Source organism: Daktulosphaira vitifoliae, unplaced genomic scaffold (genome assembly GCF_025091365.1).
Source record: "Daktulosphaira vitifoliae isolate Bord-2020 unplaced genomic scaffold, ASM2509136v1 Scaffold_1, whole genome shotgun sequence".
NCBI lineage: Eukaryota > Metazoa > Arthropoda > Insecta > Hemiptera > Phylloxeridae > Daktulosphaira > Daktulosphaira vitifoliae.
Window position 1 is genome coordinate 60,889,236 of NW_026099572.1, and position 17,776 is coordinate 60,907,011.

Below are 17,776 nucleotides of genomic sequence, written 5' to 3' on the forward strand. Positions count from 1 at the left end.
AAGTTATATTAAAAATTCAAATGCCATTTACTATTAAATTAAAAACTCAAACATTTTATTAAATTAAAAATATGTGTTACCATTTAAAAAAACAAAGTTGACACCCTTACCAGGCATAAGGGATGAACTTAAAAAGTATTACATAGTTAATAATTCAAAAATAGTGTGTAACTAAAAATAACCAAAAAAAAAAAATGTTTAAATATAATTATTTTGTAAGTAATTGAATGGGTTATGATAAAAAAATCACCTGTATATAGTCAAATATATTCTGATACATAACTGAACGATTATTATTGTATCTATTATAATATAATATTATACATCATACATTAATAACTTTAACTGTGTATAAATAATAAAAATATCTGATTAAAGTAAGGAAATAATAGTCAAGGCGAATTTTAAGTGATGTTTATTATTCTGTACGTGATATATATTATATAATATATTCTGACTTAAGTACGTAAACGTATCATGCACTAGGTATAGCCGTGTTTTGTTGGCGGGAGGGGCGGGGAACGTTATACCTGAGGTATAAACGGCGGCAGGGCGGTAGGAATATATAAATATTATACGTAAGGCGTATGGCANTATAATACACAAGGTATTACAAATACAAGTAGCTAACTGATTTTTTATGCCATCAATAATCGCAGGTACACAGAATTGTTATTATCAATGGTAGTAAGGCATAATGTTGTGAGTTTATAAATACACTAACTGATAATACAAAAAGTATATCTATTGATAGTCATAATTTATAATAAACAATCCGTGACTGTGATAGCAATATCATAAAAATCCAATTAGCTACCTGTATTTGTAATCCCGACCGTCTAGTTTCAAGGCCGTAGACACGTGCGCGTGGAAAGTTACAAACAACATCAACCGACATACAAGTGAAACTAATATAAGCGTGTTAAAAACTTATCGCGCCCTGCATGACCGAATACTACTATCGGAATCTGCGATCTACCTATAAGATGGATTTATACTAAATAAAATTATTTTTACAAAACATTATAATAAGTAAAAATATAATTGTATTAATATTTTCAAAACTTTTTATAGTGTAATATTAGAGACAAACTTATAATCTTTACTATTACATTAAATAATATTAGAATTTATTTGAAAATTAGTTTTTATGATGTGTAATATTATTATTATTCAGTAATATATTTTATGATTTTAGAATACAATACACAAATTTTTGGTAAGTGAACACATTCTTATTGTAACATATTTAAATATTCTTTTAATGTACATTGCTGTACTTTCAGACTTTTTAAATATTTTGGCAAATGTGGTTCCATCAATATAGAAAAACCTGAAAATAAATTTTATTTAATAGTGGTCTACAAAATCATATCATAATGTATAATTTCGAGATAATTATTTTTATTGCGAAGTCGGTAAATGATTTTTAAACCACTTAGCAATAAACCTTTTTGGTATTACTACTCATATGATGTATGGATTGAAACATAATATTAATATTATGTTATACAATTATACAATTTTATACTATTTCACATATCATTATCTTATATGTAATAATATTCAAATTTTTCTCTTTTAAATAGTTTTAAAAATGCTTAAATAATTACTTTGTAAATTTAATTGGTCAACTATATTATGGTATGATTTATCCTTTTCGTCCAGCAGTTTTTCATTTTTCAAAAAGTCTAAAAATACTGACTTTGAGATGGAATTTGAATCATTAGAATAATACTCAAATATTTTCTTCAATATTTGATTATTCGTTAAAAAACACATCAAACTCGATTTTGTATAGTCTTTTTCTACTATTATAAACAACAATTGAGTAGTATAATCTATCACGTCTAGTTTATCTCCTAGTTCTGAAAACATAATAATAAATATTTTATATAATATTTATTTAAATATTTGAAAATTAAGTAAAATCTGCTTAATTAGAGAAATTATATTTTATATAATTTCTCTAAATACATTAAAGAACAATTTTTTAATTGAACAATTATAATTTTGATTCAGTTTATATATTAAATTAATTTTTTTATGAAAATGTAATTTGACTCTTACCTTTACAATAATTCACAACAAATTTGACTGATTCATATTCATTCAGAATCATAGCTCTAACTATCGTGTGATCTGTATTATTTTTTGCAATGTGTAAATAATCTTCATAATCTTCATTATCTTCTAATGATGAGTATTTAGTTATTACCTGGTTAGATATTTCTTTAAGTTCATTGCAAACAGTTTTTAATGATTTTGGTTCAACATCGATCTAAATTGTTTAAAAAATGACATTAATTTAAAAAAGAGTAGTTAAAATAAATTATTGCTATTATTTGAATAATATTGAACAAAACAAAATATACTTATTGAATAATACAACGAATATTTATTTTTGAAAATAATCATTTCAATGTAATTTTTTGATAATTTTTGTATTTTTAAACTATTTTAATAGAAATTTTTTTTTAGCTTCGATGCGAAGCGGAGAAGGTATTAATTTTACTATGATGTGTTTTTTTTTTTTTTTTTTTTTTTTTTTTTTATGTCTGTTGCCACTTTTTCTCAGCTCTCACTGGACCGATTTCTTTCAAAAATACGTCAAAAGATCACAAATCGTATCTAGTTGAAGACATTACCCTTAAAAATTGAAAAAAATTCCCTCGTTCCCCGCAAATGGGGGAAATATCCAAAAAAATTACAAATTTAAAAATCGCTAATTTTCGAAATTTTTTCACTTTTTTTTCTTAAAACTTCCATAACTTTTTGAAAAATCAACAAATCAACATAATTTTTTTTTATACTAAAACCTTAGATATTTACCTTTCATTTGATATCATTTTTTTGAAAATCTATCACTTAACCTGCTCATTGGGGGGGATTTAAAATGGCAACTTTTTTACAAAAATTAATTTTTTCAACTTAATTTTTGAAAATGTTCCGGAAAGACTGCGTCCTTTAAACATATATCAAATTAAAGCTTATTTTATGTACTACAAAATGAAAAAAAAAAATTTGTCCCGACACTTTTTTTTCTACATTTAAACGGCTGCCGTAGTTAAAAAAACACTATTTTTGTGTTAAAATTTTCGATTTTCGATTTTAAATTTTCAACTTAAAAATGCTATAACTTTTTGAAAAATGTATATATCAGCACAAATTTTTTTTTTCTAAATACATTATAAGTACATCTTTCATTTGACATACTTTTTATTAAAATTGGACAATTTCCCCTTATATAGGGGGCGTTCAAAACTTAAAATATTGTAAAAAACATAGATCTTTTTCAACTGAACTTTTGAAAATGTTCCGGAAATACTGCGTCCTTTAAACATATATCAAATCAAAGGTTATGTTATATACTATCAAATGAAAAAAAAAAATTTGTCCCGACATCTTATCTTCTATGTGCAAATGGCTGTCGAAAATTTAAAAAAAAATGTAATGTTTGCGATAAAAATTACATTTTATCGGGATGTTTTTTGTACTTAAAACTGCCATAACTTTTTCAAAAATGAACAAATAAAAATAATATTTTTTTGTATTGAAACCTTAGATATTTCCCTTTCATTTGATATAATTTTTTTTGAAAATCTAACACTTATTCTGCTCACTGGGAGGATTTAAAATAGTAACTTTTTTACAAAAAATAACTTTTTCAACTTAATTTTTGAAAATGTTCCGGAAATACTGCGTCCTTTAAACATATATAAAATTAAAGCTTATTTTATGTACTACAAAATGAAAAAAAAAAATTTGTCCCGACGATCTATCTTCTATACGCAAATGGCTACCATATTGAAAAATATACTATTTTTGTATGATAATTATGGGTTTTGTATTTTATTTTAATAGAAGTTGATGTTGCTTTTGCAATTATCCATCAATTTTTTTAAATTAAACACTATCTACAGATTTGCATCGAAGCGTTTCTTATGATAGTGATTTTAATCACTTTCAGATTAAATCTATACTGGAACTAACTATGTAATGTCTCCAATATGCCGCGACCCCACTGTGCTACCGTTTTAATTATATGTTTATAATATAAGAAGAAAAAAATTATTTTGGAATATTTAATTTATTTGAAATCGAAGTAGTAAATTTTTAACCTAGTTTTATTACAATTTTTAATGAGTTTATAAAACCTTTAGGTTAAATACTTTTTGAATTGCAAGCATTTTAATAAATAGAAGAGGCATGTAAAACGAAAGTAGTACACATACACAAGTCCTTATTAGAAATAAACAATAAAAAAAATGATTTAACATAAGTATAAAATTGCAAAAATTGTTTAAAGTAAATTTGGTAGCACAGTAAGGTCGTGGCACAGTATGGACGTGGGATAGTTATAATAAGTATAGATGATAACTGACAGTGATTAAAACTACTATCATAAGAAACGCTTTGATGCCAATCTGTAGATAGTGTTCAATTTTAAAAATTGGTGGATTATTCCAAAAACAATATTAACTCCTATTTTTTTATTATTCCTAATTGGCAGTTCTGTGATTTATAAGTATAATATATGAATAATTATCTATTATAGTAATTGAACGTAGTATAAAATGATATTTAATAATTTAGTATAGTAACTTTTACAAAGAAATTATAAAGTAGTTGTTACTTTTTTGGCAAACCCGTATAAAAATTGAAGGGCTTGATACAAAACTTTACATTTCTACTTAATTATAAAAAAATGGTGTTCGAGGAATTTTTATCAGAGTCAAAAATATAAATTTTTAAACCCATTTTTCGCGTTGATTTCAAATCTGGAATAAGATTTTTTCCATCACTAAATAATTTTGATATAATTACTAAATAGCTAAAAACAAGTATTAAAATATAAAGAAAGCTAAAAGTTTTTACCATGATTTTTAGCTTTACTGACAAGCTTGAAATTGCCATTATTAAGCAGAAAATTTTATGAAAATTAAAAAAATGGTATAATTAAGATTAATATGCAGTCTGCAAATTTTATAATTACTATGTACACTAAATATATTAGAAAAGCTCAATATCTTTTTTGCATTTTTATTGTAATAGAATACTTCAACAGAAATCATAGTAATCACTTCTAAGTAACTTTTGGTGCTTAAAAGATTCAATTGTAATATTGAGAACTTCATTAATTTTAATGATTTGCTTGAACTAAAATAACCAATCTAAATTTTGTTAAAAATATCTACTTAATTGAGTGTATTATAAAATTTTATTGTAATTGTAAAATTTTTTTGTTAAATTCAGGTGAAACTAAAAATAATTTTTTTTTGTATTATGATTTATATAGCAACATGTTACCAACAAATTTGGAATATTACAGAGTATTAGTAACACACACAAATAAAGTTAAAAAATTAATATATTACAAAGTACAATTATTTAATTTTGTAGTTGAAATTTATTATCATATCAAATCTAAATCGACAATGAATACTTTAAAAATTTTAAAGATAATGATTTTAATTTTGTGTATGGAGAAAGCTGATCAAGCAACTTTTTTTTTTCATAAAGGGGATTTTTTTCAATTTATGAGTTTTCATAACGATTGTAGTCTAGGACGGATGGTTAGTCCGTCGCCTGGATAGAGAGAGTGGCGACTCCAATTACTGAACTTATCTCCTGTTCAGCAAATGAAGCCGCCCGTGATGTAGTTTCGAACTCGAAGCACTGCCGCGTTAACAAATCTGCCACACCGTCCCTCATTATAAATATAATATATGATTAAATGCGAATCATAGTAATTAAATTTAATATGCAATAGATAATCAATAATTTAATGTAATTTTTGCAGAAACATAAAAGAAATTATAAATTAATTATTTCTTTTATGTCAAATGTCTATAAAAATTATTTACTGTAGCGTAATTTTTGTCTAAATAGATATTTGTCTAATTTTCTTTTTTTTTTGTTTATAATTAATATTAGCTTTAATGTGAAGCTATGAAGGTATTAATTTTACTATGATGTGTGTATTTTTTATGTCTGTTGACAATTTTTCTCAGTTCTCACCAGACTAATTTCTTTCAACGTACGTAAAAAAATCACATAAATTATCTAATTAAAGTGATTGACATTAAAAATTGAAAAAAATGTGTAAACGATAAATTTTGACTTTTTTTAAACATTTTTTTCTAAAAACTGCCATATTTTCTTTAAAAATCAACAAATTAAAATTTTTTTTTTTTTATAAAAATTCCTTAGGTATTTTCCTTTTAACTGATATAATATTTTTGAAAACCTGATAAGCTTGCACACAGGGGGGGGATTTAAAATGACAACTTTTGCACAAAAATTAACTTTTGAAAATGGTCCGAAAATTCTGCATGTATTATATATTTGTTAAATAAAAGCTTGTGTTACGTAATATAAATTAAAAAAAGAACTTTGTCCCGATAACTTATTTTCTATGTGAAAATGGCTGCCGTAGTTAAAAACTTGCTATTTTTGTGTTCAATTTTTTTTTATATATACCTTACAAGGATTTGCTATAGTAATAAGGCCAACGAATTTTATAAAAGTTACGTGAATTTAAATTACATTGAATATAATTATGAAATTATTTTTAATATTTTGCCTCACCTAAGTTAAGAAAAACGATTTTGAATTTTTGAAATAGCTTCAATTGTCTTTTTTAGCTATCAATAAATTTGATGTACAATGTCCGTTTCGGTAACAATACTTTTAACAGGAAATATAGAAATTAACATTTGTTTAGCTACTACGTAATCAATATATTTACGTTGCATAGCGTAATAAGTGAATGAAAAAAAAATTCGAAATATGATTCAATTATATAATTTAATTAATACAAATTTTAAATTATTATATTTCATAAATTTCATTACATGATATTATTAGTTTCAATGCATTAAATTGAAATTTATGTATATTAATAAAATAGAAATAAAATTACCGTTGATGGACTAGCTTCTTCGTTGTTTTCTTTTTTTGAAGGAGAAGCCATTAATGAAATTAAGCCGCATAAAATGATAAATATTTTGCTGATTTGATAAGTCATATTACAAAAATTGGGGCAAAATGTTGAAACTAAATAATATTATTTCAAATAAATTTTAAATAAAATAAATCTTGAATTACTCTACAAAATTTAATTATTAAATACTATTTTCTTATTGACATTTTATTGTTAAAATAAGACCATTACAAAAATTAAAATTGTTTTGTAATATTCAACATAATCAATCTTTTTCATACGCTTTTTAGATCAAATAATGCTATTTTTTCATAGTAATATATTATAAAAAATAAATATGTATTTGCTGTTTTACCTCATATGTTGAGCGTACACATAAATTATACAAAAACAATATTTTTCTAAAAATAATAAAATTTGGTGAAATTTAAAATGATAGATCAATTATATCTTATAATATTTATAAAATCTTATTATTTAATGGGGTTTCATCAACGTAGAAAAATATCTTAATGAATAATTTCGAGATAATTATTATTATTGCAAAGTAGTAAATAATTACTAAACCACTTAGCAATAAACCTTTTTGAAAATACTATACATAAGATGTGTTGAATAAAACATAACATTATTATATATAATTTTATATGTAATAATATTCAAATTTTTCTTTGTTAAATGGTTTTATAAAATAATTACTATCGAAGTTTAATTCATTATCTATATTATCTCTAAATATTATTCATTATAAATATATTTCTCCCGCTAAACTAAGGTATAACTAAAGTATTTTTATTTTTTTTGATATCAAATAATTAGGTAAATAACACTTTGCGATATTATCTCCAAGTTTTTATAAATTCATGTTTGAACTAAAACTCTAATAAATAAATAATTAGTCGTCTTTTTCCATTAGTCAGTCAAGGATTTATATATAAATTTGTCCTTTTAATGGAACTCACATTAGCTTCAATGCGAAACTGAGAAGGTATTAATTATACTATGATGTGTTTTTTGTTTTGTGTCTTTTACCACTTTTTCTTAGCTCTCGCTGAACCGATTTCATTCAACAATACGTCAAAAGATCATAAATCGTATCTTATCGAAGACATTATCGTCAAAAATTGAAAAACATTCCCTCTTTCCCCATAAATGGAGGAAGTCTCCAAACAAATTACAAATTTAAAAATCGCTAATTTTCGACATTTTTATTTTATTAAAACTGCCATAACTTTTTAAAAAATGACCAAATCAATATAGTTTTTTTAGATAGATACGCTAGATAGATAGATGAAAACTATCATTTTATATACTTTTATTCTAAATCTGACCCTTTACCAACCACAGTAGGAGATTCAAAATGACAACTTTTTCAACATAACTTTTGAAAGTGTTCCGGAAATACTAAAACTTTTATATATACCTTAAATTAAAGCTAATGTAATATACTTTATTATGGAAAAGAAGAAAATGTCGGACTTCATTTTGTCATCACGGTGAAAATGACTACCATATGCTATTTTTGTGCTAAAATTCTCGATTTTATATTTTACTTTATATTTCTATAACTTTGTTTTCTATTAACTTTGTTAATAAAAACCAGTAATGAAAATTTAGATTTATTGTATAGTTAATAAAGAAAATGATTTTAAATTGATAGTTTTCCAAAAATGTTGAAATCAATAGTAACATTATTTAATATTGGCTCTAAAAAAATTTATTAAATATTAATGTGTAACTTGTCTGAAAATTTATCAAATAATTTTCCCAATTATCCTCCCAGTTTTCGGAAAATTATTTCAATAATTATTGAATAGTAAAAATATCAACATTGAGTGTTATTTAACAATTTTTTTGGGATATTTTCCTTTATTAATGGTATAGAAGAGAAATTTTCGAAAGAATGGCCCTGGTTGCTTTAACTAAATAAGTTTTGTAATTTGTTGACATTTTGTAGAAAAAATTTGGTTCATTTGAAATGGAGTATTTGTGTCCAGTGATACACAAAAAATCCCCAGAATAGTAAAATCAAAAAAATATCTAGATGTTTATAAACTCTTCATATTTTTTAAATATTTCAAATAATCGTGAACGTGGATGTAAAACTATGGATCATTATTTATTACAAGATTATGTTTATTATTCAGAAATACTGTTAGTGTTTGTTATAATATTTTTTATTAAAACTTTTATTTTTGCAAATTTGTCATTATATTCGGTCAGAATAAAAATTAAATTATAAGTAATGTAATTTTAAAAGTTTAGAATGGAATTCATTTTATTAATAAAATATGATATCAACTAAAAAATATAAATTGTAATTTAAATAAAGGTATTCTATATTTTGACTGTGTATTATGTAAAAATTTTTGTTAAACATACACTTGATATACCTGCTGTTTTTATTAGAATTGAACAATAATTCATTTTTTTTTTTTTTGAATTCTTAAAAATATATTTTGTTAAATCACTTTTTAAATTATTTTAAAATAGTTTTAGTGTAAATAATATTATCATGACTTATTATTGAATTTTTAAATTTATATCACCTAGAAAAAGATTCATATTAGGTTAACGAAGGAGTAAATTTGGCGAATGACGGAAAAAATTCCCAACCAAATTTTTTTTTTTTTTAAGTTGAATTAAGGTATGTATAATGACATACTAAAAGTCCTCATCGATTGGACTTGAGCTTTTTTTTTTTACAGACTCGCAAAATTTAAAAAATATGAACTTTTTTAATTTTCTCAAAAAATATTTGATTTACAAAAAAAAGTTTCGTACAAAAGTTGTTTAAAAAATAATTTTAAATAAAAAAGCTATCTTATATTTTTTCATTTAAACAAATATTTTTCGAGTTACATCACATTTAATATGAGTACTAAAATTTATTTTCCAATTTTTTTCATTTTACGGTTACTTTTTATCATGATATACTTACATTAGACACAATGTTATAAATGCATATGTGTGAGTTTATTTATTTATTGTATCATAAAAGTGTAGTGTATATTAATATACAACAGATAGAGTAGGTAATTGATTTGACGCTATATTGTTTAAACCCAACTAAACGTTAAATTGTACATTCCCAAACAACAATTATATTATGTCAATTGCCACCGGATTTTCTGCTAATAATAAAGATAATTGTCATAAAACGTCCTTTATTCAGGTGCTGGAGCTGGTAAAAATTGTGGCTGCCGAAAAACAGGACTTTAATGTTCTATTATATGTGAACATTGCAAAGGTCAATGGCGTACAAATTCAATAGAAATAAAGATTGAAGATTAAGAAAATTGTACTTTTGTTGAAGATATATTCTATCAAAATTTAGAATGGGAAAATGAATAAGAAAATGGAAAAAAGTTTTGTTTGATACATTTGTCAAATAACTTTATAGTGGAGAAATCCTTCATCGATTACATACTTTGCACTAGTAATGCATATAACTTGTATTTAGGATATAAATAAGGAGATCATATAGCTTTTGTAATAAACCATTAAAATTTTAAAATTAAACACTATCTACAGATTTGCATCAAGGCGTTGTTGTTTGATAATGATTTTAGTCACTGTGTCATATCATCTATTCTGCACCCACTGTACACACTGTGCCGGGACGCTGCTGGTTTTTTTTTAAAAAGAGATTAGTTGAAATAGTAGCAATGGGTTTACTTTAATTATTTCATTATTAATTTTAATAATAGAAGATATTGAAGATACAGTTATAACTTTATTTGACCTTTTAAGATTTATATCATGAAAGTTATTATCCACCATTGAGTTTACTAGAACAAGACCAATTTTAGACACTTTATGACAATTAATTTTATCATTACCAGAAATTCTGGCTGGGTTGACAAAAGAGAACATGAGGTAGGTGAATTGAGGAGATCAGTGACAATTGGCGAGAGTGTAAATGGGGAGGTAGAAAGTTTTAAGTATTCAGGATCAGTAGTGCAAAAGAGCGGTGGTATTGACGAGAATGTAAGACACAGGATTAAGTGCGGGTGGTTGAAGTTGAGAGAAGCGTCTAGTGTCTTATGCGGTATAAGAATTCCAGTGAGGCTAAAAGGTAAATTCTACAACAATGTTGTGCGACGCGAAATAATCGGACGACCAATCGCCGAGTGAAATCACGTCTAAAGATTCCTTTAGATAAAATTAAAAGAAAACGTTTTTAATGGACTGTAATATTTTTATCTAATTTAATATGTATTCTCTAATACAGTAACAACAATGGTTTATCTTAAATCTATTGTTAGTACTTATATTTAAAACTAATATACTAAAATACAACAACATAAATTTTTTGTAATTAATATTTTAACAAACAGAAAATGTATAGACCTTGCTTTCTGTACCCAAAAGGAGATAGTGAATGTGTCAAGTAAAGCAGTTGAGCCCGACGCAATCAACAGAGTGAATTGAACACATAAAACCGTCAAAGAAAACAAAATCAACAAAATAACGCACTAGAGTCCGTGATACACAAAACCACTCTAGGCATGCCGATACGCGAATGACACCTTCGCGACCACCGCCACACACTACCCCAACAAGTAAACCAGTTGTGACAGGTCGCGCTCTTGTTGAAGAGAATAAAAAATCGGCGCTCACCCACCAAACTGTTTCGTCACGACCGAACAAATGTAGTGAGACCAGCTATGATGTATGGTTCAGAGTGTTGAGCGGTTGATAAGAAAGTAGAGCAGAGAATGAGTGTAGCAGAGATGAAAATGCTTTGTTGGATGAGTGGAGTGACTAGAAAAGATAGAATAAGGAACGATCATATAAGAGAGAGTATAAGTGTAGCGTCAATCGTGGATAATATGAGAGAAAATAGACTTAGATGATTTAGTCATGTTATGAGGAGAGAAGAATTGGAAGCTGTAAGGACAGTTATAGAAATACATCATATATTGTAATATTAACCATAACACAAGTTGTTTTAGGAAGAAAATGTCCCTATTTAAGCTAATTAAAAATGTTCAAAATCAATTTTCTCGACTTAGGGGTGGCATTGGCAAAAAATTCCAAATACGTCTGTTTCTGTATTCAATATAGGTTAGATCTATCTAAATTTTATGAAAATCGGTGATCTACCCTTGTTAAAGTTTTTTTTTAATGGTAACATACGTATTCAACTATCTTTTAAAATAGAAAATAATCTAATTAAGAAAATTACTGGTCCATAACAACTTTTGTTTAATTATTTTGGAAGTTATTCTCATTTTTATACCTAAGCAGGATCAAGCGTATGAATACGTAAAAATGACTAGTGATAAAAATTTCATTACCTCCAGTAATTACTCTAAATTGTTAATAACTTCTAATAACTCATTTTCATAATTAAATGTTTACTTTTTTTGTTATACTATTTGTGAAGTAATACTTAAGTGTAAAACCTCTTAAGTGATCTACCTCAAAGGACGGAATTGTACAAAATAAAATTATTTGTACAAAGCAACAAAACATTTACTAAGTAAAAATATGGTTAAATTAATTTTTTCAAAACTTTTTATAGTGTAATATCAAAGACAATCTTATAATCTTTATTATAACATTAAATAATATTATAATTTATACAAAAAATAGTTATTAAGAGGTGTAATATTGTTATAATACAGTCATATATTTTATGATTTTAAAATTTAATACACAAATTTTTAGTAATTGATACATATTCTTGCAAGTTAAAACTTTTTAAACATTGAAAGTAACAATATTTTCTTAAAAATATAGATAGTCGGCCACATCTATAAATGTTTTCATTGAAATTTTATATACTTCCAAATTTTCCAAATATTTTGGCAAATGAGGTTTCGTTAACGTAGAAAAATCTGAAAATAATTTTTTTCTAATAGAGATCTACAAAATCACACCGTAACGTATAATTTCGAGAAAATTATTATTATTATTGCAAAGTTAAATAATAATTAAACTACTTAGCAATAAACCTTTTTGAAATTACTTCTTATAAGATGTGTGGAATAAAACATAACATTATTAAATATAATCTTATAGGTGATAATATTTAAAGTTTTCTTTGTTAAATGATTTTATAAAATATTTAACTTTTGAAGTTTAATTCATAATCAATATTATCTCTAAATAATATACATTATAGACATATTTCTCCCATTAAACTAAGGTTTAAATTAGCTCTAATTTTTTATAAACTTATGTTTGAACATAAATTTTAATAAACAAATAATTATTTGTAATTTTCCATTAGTCAATTCAAATTGTCTATATAGAAAAGACTTTTTAATGGAAATCGTATTTTTAATATAATGGTACCAGATGTGCCGTGTTAGTTATTTTTAATAAGGAAAAATACTTAATGTTTTCTATGAAGTCAAAACCGTTTTGATTTTAATAAAGAAATAATATGGTTTTAGTTAAATTATTATTTATTATTTTACTTATAAATCTAAAAGCTGTAAATACCAACCAGAAGTTAAAATTGATTAGATTTCTTGTATAGTTAGTACAGAAAATGATTTTAATTTGATACAATCCCAAAAACTTTGAAATTAATCATAAAATTATATAATAATGGCTCTTAAAAAATTATTAAATATTAATGTGTAATTTGTCTGAAGTATAATCAAAAAANATCATAAAATTATTTTATAATGAATCTTTAAAAAATGATTAAATATTAATGTGTAATTTGTCTGAAGTATAATCAAAAAAATTTTTGCAATTATCCTCCCAGTTTTCGGAAAATTACTTCAATAATAATTGAATAGTAAAATCTCAACATTGACTGTTTTTTAACAACTTTTTTACTTTATTACTGGTATCGAGGAAAAATTTACAAAAGTATGGCCCTGGTTGCTCTAACTAAATACGTTTTGTGATTTTTTTATGTATTATAGAAAAAATTCGGTTCATTAGAAATAAAGTTATAGTGCCCAGTGACACACAAAAAAAAACCCCAGAAAAATAAATCCAAAAAAAATCTAGATCTGTAGAAACTCTTGATATTTTTTAAACATTTCAAAAAATGTGTATGTAAAACTATGGATCAATATTATTATAAGATTATGTTTATTATTGAGAAATACAATATGATATACTGTCACTGTTTGATATATTTTTATTTATAATATTTTTTTATTAAAAATTTAATTTTTGCACATTTGTCATTTGTCATGTTCAGTCAGAATAAAAACTAAATTATGAATAATATAATTTAAAAAGTCTATACTGTAATTCATTTTATTAATAAAATATGATATCAACTAAAAATTATAAATTCTAATTTAAAAAACCCAGCACAGGGGGGTCGCGGCACAGTGGTGTCGTGGTATAGTTGGATCAAGTATAATGATATCTGACAGTGATTAAAATCACTATCAAAAATAAACACTTCGATGCAAATCTTTAGATAGTGTTTAATTTTAAAAATTTGATTTGTATTATTCCAAAAGCTACATGATCTGCTGGTTCCTTATTAATATCCTGATTAAAATAAAATATGTCGAATGAAAAAAGGATTATTAAAAAATATTATTTCTCTTAAAAAAATTGTGTGGATCCATACACTTTTCAATAAGTTATAGCATTATAAAGTTAAAAATGTAAAAAATAAAATCGAGAATTTTCAGACGAAAATAGCATTCGGTTGCCATTTTCGCCGTGAAGATAAAATAAAGTCCGAAATTTTTTTTTTTGCATAATAAAGAAAATTACATTAGCTTTAATTTAAGATATATATAAAAGTATCAGACCTTCCGGAACATTTTCAAAAATAAGGTTGAAAAAATTAATTTTTTGTGAAAAAGTTGTCATTTTAAATCCCTCCTTGTGGGCAGGTTAAGGGTTAAATTTATGAAAAAAATATACCGAATGATAAGTAAAAACATATAAATCTATATAAAAAAAAATTATATCGATATGTTCATTTTTGAAAAAGTTACGGCACATTTTAGTAATAAAAATTGAAAAAATTTCGAAAATTAGCGATTTTTAAATTTGTAATTTTTTTGGAGGTTTCCCCCATTTACGGGGAACAGGAGAATTTTTTTCATTTTTTAAGGGTAATGTCTTCGACTAGATACGATTTGTGATCTTTTGACGTATCGTTGAAAGAAATCAGTTAAGTGAGAGCTGAGAAAAAGTGGTAACAGACACAAAAAAAAAAAAATAAAAACATCTTAGTAAAACCAATATCTTCTCAGCTTCGCATCGAAGCTAATAAAGGTATTAACTGAGTATTATGTTAAACTTTTGTTAAACATACACTTAATATAATTGCTGTTTTTATTACTATTAATCAATAATTTGTATTTTTTTTTGCATTCTTAAAAATATATTTTGTTAAATCGTTTTTGAAATTAATTTAAAATAGTAATAGTGTAAATAATATTATCATGATTTATTATGACATTTTTAAACTTATATCATCAAGAAAAAGATTCATATAATATGTATTAATGATAACTTTTGTAAAAGATTTTACTATGAACAATGTTATCATTATTATCTAATTTAGAATCTAATTTTTCAATATCTATTATTTATAAAAAAGAACTAAAATATTGACAATTGTCAACTTCTGTTATTTATAAAAGTCATTAAGGGCCAATATTTGGCCTGAAATCATGAGGGATTATCCTTCTTAATAAAAAAACTACGGAAACCATAAGGAATTGTTAAATATTCCAAAAGTAACATTAAATTTCGAGTTTCTTAATAATATCGTGATTTCAAATTTATAGTCTAGAAAGATATTATTACGTTGGGTTGGATTATATTACATTTTTAATTTTAAGCTGATTATAACTTTATTTTTATAGATTAAAATTTAATTATTTTTTTTTTTTAAGCACATGGTAGAGTCATTTTCGTCATGAAGACAAAAGAAAATTCGAATTTTTTTTTTCATAATAAAGAATATTACATAAGCTTTAATTCAAGATACTAGAGTTCATCTAGCTGGGGCTCGGACCCAGACCGGTGCCCTACAAGCCTTATACGTCAAAGGCTTGTTAGCCTCTTCGGGCTGCCATCATAAGTAGGCCACTGATTTTGGTAATATTACACGGCTACGCCGGGCACGATAAGATTTTTGTAAGAAAAATATTACAACAGAATCAGAATAACAAAAATAATTACCTTGAGCGTATTCAAAAATTATTTTAAGAGGGTATTTATTTTTTTTTACTTTGTTAAACATACTACAGAATTTGTTTTGCTAAAAATTAAAGAGATGATTAAAAAAAAGGTCATTGGTTCCTTATTTCTTGGAAATAGCCTAAAAAAACATTGATAGCGCTGGTTCAAAGAGAAATTCACCTATATTCTCTCCCCTTTAACTACACCCCTCGTATACTCATTAATTATTAAAATACTAATTATAAAATAATTATATTATTATGTTCTTAGTTATTAATAGTATTGCAGTTATAATCAACTAATTTATATGTTTTGTATAAAATATGACTTATTGTCAACATAACGATTATTATTCTATTTTTGAACTAATATTATTGTTCTAATAAACTATGAAAAATACAATTTCGAAAAAATATTAAATTATATTTCGTTATTATTAAAAAGTATGTTTTATTTATTTTTACTATTTCCCAGATATCAATGTTATATTTTTTTAACAGATAGCGCATATTTTATAATTAAAAACATGAAAAAACACTTTATGTTCTAGAGCCTATAACTTTATACCCAAATAAGCTATCATTGTGAAAAGGCATTGTTTTACTCATATTAAATAGTACTTCAATTTCATACTTAAGTATATGAATTTTGAATTTTTTTTTAACGTCGAAATTTTAATTTAAATTTTTTAAATTTTGCAGTATTTTAATAGCAAAATTTGAAGGTCAACCAACTTTAACCAAATTTATCATCTCATTACACAAAAGTGACTGAACATATTTTGTTTATTTTTTTAGATATAGTTTGTTCTATTCCTATTTATAATTTAAAATAAATAATTATTCGTTTTTTACCATTAGTCAGTCAAGGATTTATCTATATATTTGTCCATTTAATGGAACTCATATTAGCTTCAATGCGAAGCTGAGAAGGTATTAATTTTACTATGATGTGTTTTTTTTTTGTGTCTGTTACCAATTTTTCTCTGCTCTCACCGAACCGATTTCATTCAACGATACGTCAAAAGATCACAAGTCATATCTAATCGAAGACATTACCCTCAAAAATTGAAAAAAATTTCCTCGTTCCCCGTAAATGGAGAAAATCTACAAAAAATTACAAATTAAAAAATTGCTAATTTTTGACATTTTTTCATTTTTCATNACTCAAACATTTTATTAAATTCAAAATATGTGTTACCATTTAAAAAAACAAAGTTGACACCCTTACCAGGCATAAGGGATGAACTTAAAAAGTATTACATAGTTAATAATTCAAGAATAATGTGTAACTAAAGATAATAATAAAAAAAAAAATTTTAATTAATATTATTCTGTAAGTAATTGAGTGGGTTATGATAAAAAAATCACCCTGTATGTATAACAAATTTTTATTGTGATTGACACTGCCCCTCATCGTTTCGTTATACACGATGTTCTTAACTCGTGCCATCTTTATCAGCCGTTGCCCTAATTTTTGAGTATTTGACTGACCAACACCGCGCGCTATACGCCGCTGTGCAAAGTCCAGCAAGTGCCGAACTGCCGACGACGTCCCACCGCTAAAGATACCGTAGTCTTCTTCCCGTTGTCTAAGTGACAACGTCAACAAACCGATCCGCACTCGCGCACCGTCGTCATCTACGCTACTAACTTTAAGACGCCCGAGGATCACGCTGGACATCGCGTCGTCGACGCC

General features: G+C 24.9%; 1 protein-coding gene across 7 annotated transcripts in view; it reads right to left on the reverse strand.

The window, feature by feature from the left end:
* LOC126894429 (uncharacterized) overlaps positions 1-17,776 on the reverse strand; it is a 69,104-nt gene that overhangs the window by 34,034 nt on the left and 17,294 nt on the right. The window contains exons 1-3 of one of the 7 annotated variants that reach the window (XM_050665469.1): positions 6,926-7,134; positions 2,071-2,281; positions 1,614-1,868 (exon numbers count right to left, since the gene is read on the reverse strand). The exons of 1 other annotated variant lie outside the window; for it this stretch is intronic. In XM_050665469.1, coding sequence (XP_050521426.1) covers positions 1,614-1,868; positions 2,071-2,281; positions 6,926-7,030 — 571 coding nt within the window. In that variant the 5' untranslated portion in view covers positions 7,031-7,134. Of the gene's footprint in view, positions 1-1,161; positions 1,334-1,613; positions 1,869-2,070; positions 2,282-6,925; positions 7,167-17,776 lie in introns of those variants that run through there. 5 more of the 7 variants (XM_050665467.1, XM_050665463.1, XM_050665470.1 and 2 more) reach the window with 5 other exon arrangements.